At 40.4% G+C, this 11,212-nt stretch overlaps 1 protein-coding gene across 1 annotated transcript in view; it reads left to right on the top strand.

The window, feature by feature from the left end:
• LOC108802073 (parathyroid hormone 2 receptor-like) overlaps nucleotides 1–2,237 on the top strand; it is a gene marked incomplete at its 3' end in the record, with an annotated part of 105,266 nt that extends 103,029 nt beyond the window's left edge. Inside the window, exon 9 of the mRNA XM_018573964.1 lies at nucleotides 2,171–2,237. Within this exon, the coding sequence (XP_018429466.1) occupies nucleotides 2,171–2,237 (67 nt within the window). The remainder of the gene's footprint in view (nucleotides 1–2,170) is intronic.
• Between the last annotated feature and the right edge of the window lie 8,975 nt (nucleotides 2,238–11,212).

Raw genomic sequence — 11,212 nt, forward strand, 5'->3', positions numbered from 1 at the left:
CCCAGTATCTCACAGAAGTGAGTACACCCCTCACATTTTTGTAAATATTTTATTTTATCATTTCATGTGACGACACTGAAGAAATTACACTTTGCTACAATGTAAAGTAGTGAGTGTACAGCTTGTATATCAGTGTACATTTGCTGTTCCCTCAAAATAACTCAACACACAGCCATTAATGTTTAAACCGCTGGCAACAAAAGTGAGTACACCCTTAAGTGAAAATGTCCAAATTGGGCCCAAAGTGTCAATATTTTGTGTGGCCACCATAATTTTCCAGCACTGCTCTAACCCTCTTGGGCATGGAGCTCACCAGAGCTTTACAGGTTGCCACTGGAGTCCTCTTCCACTCCTCCATGACGATATCACGGAGCTGGTGGATGTTAGAGACCTTGCGCTCCTCCACCTTCCGTTTGAGGATGCTCCACAGATGCTCAATAGGGTTCAGGTCTGGAGACATGCTTGGCTAGTCTATCGCCTTTACCCTCAGCTTCTTTAGCAAGGCAGTGGTCATCTTGGAGGTGTGTTTGGGGCTGTTATCATGTTGGAATACTGCCCTGCGGCCCAGTCTCCAAAGGGATGGGATCATGCTCTGCTTCAGTATGTCACAGTGCATGTTGGCATTCATGGTTCCCTCAATGAATTGTAGCTCCCCAGTGCCGGCAGCACTGATGCCGACCCAGACCATGACACTCCCACCGCCATGCTTGACTGTAAGCAAGACACACTTGTCTTTGTACTCCTTACCTGGTTGCCGCTACACACGCTTGACACCATCTGAACCAAATAAGTTTATCTTGGTCTCATCAGACCACATGACATGGTTCCAGTAATCCATGTCCTTAGTCTGCTTGTCTTCAGCAAACTGTTTGCAGGCTTTCTTATGCATCATCTTTAGAAGAGGCTTCCTTCTGGAATGACACCCATGCACACCAATTTGATGCAGTGTGCGGCGTATGGTCTGAGCACTGACAGGCTGACCCCCCACCCCTTCAACCTCTGCAGCAATGCTGGCAGCACTCATATTTCCCAAAGACAACCTCTGGATATGACGCTGAGCACGTACACTCAACTTCTTTGGACGACCGTGGCGAGGCCTGTTCTGAGGGGAACCTGTCCTGTTAAACCGCTGTATGGTCTTGGCCACCGTGCTGCAGCTCAGTTTCAGGGTCTTGGCAATCTTCTTATAGCCTAGGCCATCTTTATGTAGAGCAACAATTCTTTTTTTCAGATCCTCAGAGAGTTATTTGCCATGAGGTGCCATGTTGAACTTCCAGTGACCAGTATGAGAGAGTGAGAGCGATAACACCAAATTTAACACACCTGCTCCCCATTCACACCTGAGACCTTGTAATACTAACGAGTCACATGACTCCGGGGAGGGAAAATGGCTAATTGGGCCCAATTTGGACATTTTCCCTTAGGGGTGTATTCACTTTTTGTTGCCAGTGGTTTAGACATTAATGGCTGTGTGTTGAGTTATTTTGAGGGGACAGCAAATGTACACTGTACACTCACTAGTTTACAAACTTCATTCTGTTTACATTTATTTCATAGCATGCTCCTATGCAGTGCTCTGTAAACTAATTGAAATCCCAGGATTTAATTGTAAGGAGCTGCTAATTCCTGCTGCCATTTTAAAATGACACTGGGAGAAATAATGGCTATCCCAGCACCATTTGAAAATGGCGGCTAGGACTCAAGAAGTTAATGATAGATCCACTTTACCTGTCATGCTATTATTGTAGGTGTCCATGAGAAGAAAAGGAAAAAGCTAATGTTCTCATATATAAAAGGGGTGATACAGAAATATCTGTCATCCGAAAACATGAGTAAGGGGGTCTCAAGTCCTTCCAGATAACTTTAAGTTCAGATAATTGTCAGGCATTGTACAGTATGTTATAACTACCAGATAGCTTCACAACACTAATATGAAAAGAAAGCTCAATCTCAATACTTGAGAACATTAAGACAGTTGTGAAAATATGGTGAATAGCCATTAGTAAACTCACAGAATTAAACATGTGTACAATTTAAAAAAAATAAGTTTTCCTAATCTCAAAAGACAGCTTGAAATTAACACTTTCATTGTCATTGACTTTTTATAAAAAGTGTCTGGTTTCTAAGCCTTACAAGTGACAAGTGTTTTGTTGTTTATTTTATCTTACAGATGTTGGGAACTGAGTGCTGGAGAAATCAAATGGATCTACCAGGCACCAATACTAGCAGCAATTGGGGTGAGATGATATTTATTAAACATATATTTATATAATATAAAATAATTAACCAACATACTTCACTCGCAATAGTGCAAACATTGTTCTATATATAAATATATTCAAATACATTAGCAGGATTTAGAGTGTGGTTAAACTATATTGAAACATCCAACAAAACCAAATATCACAAATTGGTTGCTACATTCCAAAAATGTCTCCACCCTTAATATAAAAAAAGCTGTGTGTATACTCCTACCACAAAGACTATAACCAAATGCTCAAGATTGCACAAATAAAACATGTTAAAAAACAATAAATCCTGCTTGAAAATATAACATATTTCACAAAATTTGCTGTTAATCCAAGCAGACAGTCTTAATATGGCTATCTTTGCATTTTTGAAAACAATACATAGCTATGCACGAGCTTATCCTCAGTGGTGGTGCCAATGTTGAGCATCCCCATCAGCCTCTGGCCACATGTGGCATCACCGGTTGTTGAGGACACTGTCAGCTATAGCTGACAGGTTCCTTAACAACCACTGACGTTGCCAGCGGGGGTAGAGGCTGATGGGGATGAGCATCCCCATCAAGTTCTGCGCACTTGTAGCATCACTGACTGTTAAGGATGCTGTTGGCTACAGCTGACAGCTTCCTTAAAAACCACTGATGCTGACTGTGGGAATTGAGTCTGATGGGAGTACCAAGGGATTAGTTTCCTGTCAGGTCCACTCTGCTACTGATTAACAGTAGGCAGTGGGAGAATTCTATAGCCAATAGCCAGCAGACAGCAGACCATATTGATAGGGAACTAGTTCCTTGGCATCCCTCTAGGGTCTGGCCTAAAGGCTTTCTTTATCACTGATATGGTGGTATCTCTTTATGAATTTGTCGCAACAATTAGGCCATACAGTAAACCTGCTACTACTTGAATCTATTGCATGCATTGGTACTAACAATGAAAATGTCACAGGATTTTCATAGGTGCAAGGCTTCTAGCTACAAACACACCCGAAAGTGTTACAAATGTCTTGTTGTATCACCCCATTATGTTTCTCATGATCACACAATTGGGACTTTTTTAGGAGAGAAGATTAAAAGGGATAAGAAAGAGAAAAATTATGTAAGCCCAACTATATAGGGATAAGGAAAAATAAAAAATGAAGGACCCTATAGGAGGTAGGAAGGAATATAGATGATTGGTGCTTCTTAATAGCTAGTGGATAGTGACATATGAAGATGTTTGCTGTGCTCTAGGAGGGGGGCTATTGTGGGGATGCTTTACAGGAGGATGAGTTTTTAAATTTAGCAGGATACCCACCAATTGATTGAACTAGAAGAAAGTAAACTGCTAGAGGAAAAGAAAAAGAGGAAAAAAGACCGACATTTCTACCATTGCCCCTACATTTTTTTTAATTACCTTGACCTTTTTAAAAAAAATTGGTTGTGAAGACATAGAAAAACAAGGAAAATACACAAAGGGAAGGATAATTTAACATGGAAGAACCGTACTTACTGACCTGAAAAATGATGACAACATTGTCATTAAGATACCAGATAATGGCTCATACAGTGTATGTAGTGGTAATGGGCTGAGAAAAGTACAAATCTATGTTTAAAAAATATCAAATAAAGCAAGTTATAGAAAATTAGAGAAATCAATGAGAAGATGATAACATTTTTTTTTTTGTAGCATTTTAGATGAAGCTTATGATAATGGTGTAATAAGTAAGGAAGAAAGGGATATGATGAGGGTAGAAGAACTGAAGATCCCAACATTCACACATAGTCTGCCCAAAGTACAGAAGGATTTAAAAAATCCCCTAGGACACCCTATAATATTGGGATATGGTAACTTAACGAAGAAAGCAAGCAGATAGGTAGATAAACAACTAAAGGCAGTTTTGCAGCTTTATAAACTATAGGGAGATCTTAATAAAAACAATAAAAGTAATTTGGATCCCAGAGGGGGCTTTTTAGTGGAGCTGGATATCAGGGCCTTATGTCCAAGCATCCCACATAAGAGGGAGTTAGAATGTGTGGAAAAAATGAGGAACATAATAGGGGAAATGTATCAAAACTACCAGACAGAATTTGGAACAGTTGTCCATAGTAACAAATCAGATTCTATCTTCAGTTTGTTGAGTTAAGTTTTGAAAATGAAAGATAGAAGATGATTGGTTGCTATGGACAACTGCTCTAGAATTTATCTGACATAGTTTTGATGAATTCCTCTCAATGAGTTTAATTTTAATATTTTACATTTCATCTTAACACATAACAACTTTATGTTTGGTGTTTTCCCCTATACCCAGGTACAGGGATCAGCTATGAGCACAACGTGTGCACCATCATATGGCAACTTGCAACTGAGTTGGTGGGAACACCATATATTTTTGGATAAAGAGTACTGTACAAGAAGTTTGTGTAGAAAGTAGAAATGTAGTTTCACTTCATTGATGATGCTGTCCTATGATGGACAGGAACTTAAGGCTAAATGAGTTTATAACTAAAACAAATTTATAAATAATATAACACAATTAAGATCTAATTGTAGACACTGGATCTTGTCAAAAGTGGATGATGAGGCAAGTAATAATATTGTGAGGGTGTATAGTCATCATCCTAAACACAATTTTTAGGGCTCCTGCACATGGTGTATAATAGATTGTACTCAGTTCTGTTCTATGTATAATTTTATATGGGTCTAAATGAAGCAGTAGTGTATACTATTGGCACATTTACACAGCTGCATTATACTCTGCAGCATTTAGCTTGCATAAACCAAAACAAAAAAATTATATGTCCACAGCCTGATTTTAACCTTGTTTTACGTGGTACACATATACATTTTGGGGCAAACGTTTACATGCATAATGCAAAAGTAGACATGAGCCATGGCCACTTCCTAACTAGTAGATGGACAACTGCTGGAGACTAAGCTGTCCCGTGTCATTGTTTACTGGACACTAAGTTTAGGAAATCAGAGCTCAAAGAGTTGGGGCCAGAAGTTCAGAAGCATGATAATAGTAAGTTCTTGGACAAAAATGTAAGGGCCTGCATCGTACATATATCGGTGACCTGCACTGCTTCACAGAGCTGCATTTCTGCATGCTGCACTTCATCACAGAGCACTGGGTGCCATTACAAGTCACTGCACAGCATATACTCCACATAAAGTAAAAAAAGAAAAATGTAAACAGTGACTGCTCCAGCATAATAATAATAATAATAATAACAACAATAATTAATGTATGTCTGAAGGAATTGAGGTGCACTACGGATTGTTTTTACAAGGGACCTTACTGTCAGATTTCTGCCAGAAAGATCTTGCATGAGGCCTAAAGGGGATATGAACAGGATAATATTTTTGAGTAAGGAGGAGGAGAATTATTGGATGGAAGCAAGGGTTAAAAAAGGTGGTATATTAGAAAATCAGGGTAGTAAGGATCGAGAAAAAGGAAACATTAAATTGATGACTACTGATTGCAGTCATGTGAATAATTTAGGAAGAATTTTGAAAAAGCACTGGCCAATATTAATAAATTATTAAAAATTGTAGGCACAAAATTGGGGGACAAAATTGTTATAACATATAGAAGAGCAGGATCATTAAAGAATGCAATGGTTAAAATGTTATTGTAGAAAGAAGAAAGATCTCTGTAATAGTAGAGGAATATACAAATGTGGAGATTGCAAATACTGTAAATGTATTAGAGAAGAGCACAATTAACTGTCCAGGTGGGAAACAAATACTTAATAATCATGAAGCGGAAGGCTCTACAGATTATGTAATATATTTTATTGGTTCTGAAAAATGTGATACAGTCTATATTGCAAAAAACATCAAGGTGCTGAAGGATTTATGAACACCAATATAGCTTTGTGTCAGGGAATATAAGAGCCGCTGTGGGGCAACATTTTAAATTAAAAACCTGATGGAAGTGGAGGGTTTATTTGTGCAAATTGAGGATAAATTGCATCCATGTCCTAGGGGGAGACTATGATAGATAATTATTTTGTAGGGAAGTAAATGGATATCAAAACTGAGAGGAAATGTACATCCTGGTCTGAATGAGAACTTGTATTTTCCACCCCTCCTTTAAGAAGAAAAGGTTCTGTCCCTTTAAATATCCCTAGACATTATGAGACACAATTTGGAGAAACTGATAGGTGACTGTTTTTTTAAACAATGGAGTTTTTCATGGTGTGGTATCTTTCCTTAATTTATAACTCTTTGTGGTAATATGTAAGGGGTACTAATGTACTCCTGTACTAATTCCCCTGAGACAAGGGGAAAGGTTATCTGAGTGCCCCTTAATCTAAAGGAGGCATTCCTTAACTACAAGGAATGTAACAAAAATGCAAACTAGTAATCCGGGAAGCTAAAATAGAATGCGAAAAGCATATCGCCACAGTTAGTAGTTTTTTTCTCCTCAGTATACACTCAGGAGGGAAACGGGTTCGACGTACCTGATAAAACACATAGTTCAACCGATAATATACCGCAATGGTTGACGGAAAGCGGGATACAACAAAGACTTAAAATGCTCAATGCAAATAAAGCAGTGGGACCAGATAACCTGCACCCCAAGGTACTTAGGGAACTAAGCCAGGTTATAACAAGACCATTATTCCTAATTTTTAAGGAATCCTTAGTGACTGGTAGGGTACCATGTGATTGGAAGTCTGGAACTCATTGCCACTGGCAGTGATTTCAGCCAAGAGTGTAGATTTGTTCAAGAAACTTTTGGACAATTTCTTGAGGGACCGTAATATTCAGGGATACAAGTATCCCTAAGAATGAGATGATGCGTGGACCTATATGGGTTGGACTTTATGGACGTATGTCTTTATTCAACCCCAAATACTATGTAACTATGTAAATCCTATTAGTCCCTCTTCCCACAATTCCATACATTCTCTCAACATTGGGCAGGGTGCCTTGAAAAGGGGGTGAAGCATTGTTGAATGGCATGTGGCTTGGTGTGGTTAAGGAGGGAGCACACTTTCACCCTCCTTCCTTTCCTGGTGATCACCCAGGCTGCATGGCTGAATAAGGTTTTGCTATGAGTTTTATTTTTAAAGCAGCAGTACATATTTAAAAAAATAAAAAAACTGTGGGTTTCCCCTTAACACTTAAACAAGAGACTTACTGTATCTAGGCATGCAACTGCGTGGCCAGAAAATGGAGGGCAGTAAGCTTGTGCCCCCCCTTTCTGTACCATACCAGACCATATACCTGTCAGCATTCAGGAGGTACCTTGCAAGGATGTTACTAAATGTCCTCCCAATTTTTCCCAAAGATCTCTACCTGGGATGTGGGTGTTTGTGGAGAAATTACCAGAATATGGTAGCCCCTTTATGATAAGGGAGCCCTGTTACACTTCCTAAGCTAAATGATAGATCACATCACATTAACATAAAAATAAAAAGTGAACCCCTGATGTAAGTTGATCATCAATTACCCTATCCAGTGATGTAAATCCATTGTAAATTATGAATAAATATGGTCAATGAGGTCACTCAGGATTCTGGCCTAGTTTACATTATGGCAGCAGCCGGGGATTCTAAGTGACATCATAGGCAATATTTGGTCATGATTGGTCATGACTGACAATGGATGTACATCACTGGACAATGTAATTGATGATGGACTAACATTAGGGGACATGTTTACCTTTTTTTATATTTTTATTAAAGGACTTTTTCACTGTGTGGGTGTCTTTATTTCCTTTTTAAATGTTGGAGGAATAGGTAACAAAGGGCGCTAATGCACCCCTGTACTCATTCCCCTGGGGGTAATTATCCAGGGGCCCTTATTTTAAAGAGGGTTTTCAGATTCCTGTAGGCCCCCTCCCACAAACTCCCAGATCCCTAGAGATCTTGGACAAGGTGCCTTGCAAGAAGGGAGAGGCTTGGCTGACCAGCCTTGCAAGGTACTGCCATAATGTTATAAGTACTTTTGAAGGACTACGTTGTACTGTTTTTTAACTTTATGTGTATCTTTATGGCATCACTCAAGCATGGTATTTAAAGGTACTCCCCAATGTTGAAAGGCATGTGGCCTGGTATTGTACAGGAAAGGGAAGAGGACATGCTTACTGCTTATTTTTTCATAGACTTCAATAGGGTCTGATGCTGTTCAGGGTTTGCAGACTTCCCTCTACATTCACCAAACCTCAAGTAAACTGAACTTTCACTCATCCCTGGATTTTAACCTGTGTAATTGATTTCAGTTTATGTGGTAAGAGTATGCGCATACATGGGTCTTTGATTAACAATGGAGAGATTTTTTAATGTAGCAACCAATTTGTGGTATTTGTTTTTGTTGGATGTTTGAATAATGTTTTACAATACAATAATGTATGTGATATTGGAGAATTGTATTATCGTAGTTTATGTTTCTTTGCAACATTTACTTATTTTCAGAAGTATAGCTAAAGCTACAATGGTGAATTTAAGGAAAATGTATTTGGGTGAAAATATGGGAATATTATTAGGGGCCTATTTTTGAAGGAGAACTCTTCTGGGCTATCATCCTTTATTTTGTTCACTGAGTCACTGACCCAGAACAAGAATGTGCATTAAGTGTCCTGACATGTAGAGTGACTGAACAAATAGTGAAGGAAAGATAGGTATGGCTGTTCCAGAGCATACGCCTTAAAAAAGTTGGTATTATCTGGTACATGCATTAGCCACCTCCCGTCCGCTGAACGTAGCAAACCGGCCGGACAGGAGCCTTGTAGATGCGGGCGGGCCTCTTAAAATGTCCTTTGTAACCACTCGTGCGCACCTGTCAGGATCCAGAGCACCCCCAGGTGGTGCTGGAGCCGGGTCCTGCAGTTCCTGTGCTCGCCTGCGGGTGTCTCCAGCAGCCAGGAACTGTAAGGAACCTGCAGCTCCGGTACTCACCTGCGGGTGTGCCCCGGCTGTGACTGATCATCCCATCACCTGGTGCTTCCCGGGAGGGTATTTAGGCCCTCCCTGCAGTCAGGAAGCTGGGTCAGTATTGTGTTGCTAAACCTGACTGATGCCCATGTCCTGAGCCTTGCTCCCTGAACCTTGCTCCCTGAACCTTGCTCCCTATCTGAAAACCTGTCACCGACCCGGCTTTTTACCCGACCACTCTTCATCAATCCTGTTCCTGTACCGCACTGCCCTCCTGTTAACGACTCGGCTTGTACCTGACCACTCTTCTGGTATCCCGAGGCCTGCTGTACATCTGCAGGCCTGTTACCCCTCTTTGTTGGGTTTGTAGTTTTGTTGATGTGGAACCAATAAACTGTGCATATAACCCTATCCTGTGTGGGCATATTAATTTGGCCATCCTGTGTGGGTACCTGCATGTGGTGTGAGAACGCCTGTGCAGGGTACCCTGACAACACCGCATGGCGCTCGCGAGCCGGAAACTGTCAAAATTTTAAACAGCCAGCGATGGCTGTTTACATACAATCAGTCCGGCATCTGTAGAGACGCCCGATCGCTTGTACGTGATACCCTTGTGCGCATCTCTTCCACCGCCGTCGTTGCCGCAATTCCGGGCTACCTATGCGCTGCGTGGGCCTGGGACCAGCATTGTGGCTCTATGCAAGGAGAACAGAGGGAGATCAGTACATCGATCTCCCTCCGATCTCCTCCCCATTCTGTGAATCCAGGAAGTGATATTTATTACATCACTTCCACATTCAGCTGTCACTCTTCAGCTACAGAAGCCGGAGAGAAGCTGGTGAAGCAGATCTCTGCTTTATCAGCTTCTTTGAGGGTCCCTAGGTGACATTAAGGGTCTTAGAGACCCCTGATATCTTAATAATGCTGTACCTGTAATTTGATATCACATAGGCAGCTTCTTATCCCCTATGTGATAATAATAAAGTTAAGTTAAAAAAAAAGTTGAAGTCACACAAAAAAAAACACCAAAAACCACAATTTATTTTAAAAGTCTCCCACATCCACATACACGTGCAAATATGTGGGTGCGTCTATGTGTGAACACGACGATTGTGCCCATTACGCCGCACATGTTATATATCATCATGAACGTCAGAGTGTGAGCAATAATTTTAGGGCCATAAATGACTGTTAACACTAAACTGATGAGCGGTAAAAGCTTTTAAAATCATCGCTTATGGCCAAATTTGGGTGCCTTGGTTTTTTGCAATTTCTCGGGTGTGCGCTATATTAAGGCTTGACATGTTTGGTGTCTATTTAACCTATGTGACCCCATATTTTATATCATGCCAAAAAAAAATGGGTAATAATAAATGTTTCATAACATAATAAAGGGAAAACAGTTTTTTTTACATTTTCTATACTTTTTTTTTTTTTTACTTTTCAAAGTATTTTATTGGTTTTTAACAATTTTTACAAAGAAGTAAAAAGATGTAACATTGGTACATAAGCGTTTACATAGACATATGCATACATTAAGGTCATATGCATGTACATTCAAAAGTGTAATACAACTGAACTAACAGTCCTGGGACAGCCCCTGTGGGAACCGACCAGTCGAAATGGTATTGTATAGACATAACAATTCTAGGTAACTGTCCGAAGAACTCAATGAAACAAAAAGATTCAACGGATCTTAAGGTAGGTATGGGGGAACTGAGCAAAAAGGGGGAGACAGTGGGTAGGGGAAAGAGCGAGGGAGGGGGAGAAGAAGAGCGCTTCCTACAGGCTTCCGTGATGAGGTCTAAGTGTGATATAGGTATAGTTGGGTAACTTTGTGACAGCCTAAAGGGACAAAAGCTGCCGATCAAACGATGGAGGGAGGAAGTGAGTGACGCACGGGTCCCAGATTTTCTCAAATGTAGGCATGGAGTCCTGCACGCGTGCAGAGAGCTTCTCATTATAAAACGTCCAGTGTACTTTTGTCTTGACTTCTGATAAGCTTAAGGATTTTGACATCCACGCTCTGGCTATTGTGCGTTTAGCCGACAGTACATGTACAATCAGTTTGAAGTGTGGATTAGTGAGACCCGACGGTTTGAC

Source organism: Nanorana parkeri, unplaced genomic scaffold, assembly GCF_000935625.1.
Source record: "Nanorana parkeri isolate BGI_ZX_2015 unplaced genomic scaffold, ASM93562v1 scaffold2646, whole genome shotgun sequence".
NCBI classification, from domain to species: domain Eukaryota; kingdom Metazoa; phylum Chordata; class Amphibia; order Anura; family Dicroglossidae; genus Nanorana; species Nanorana parkeri.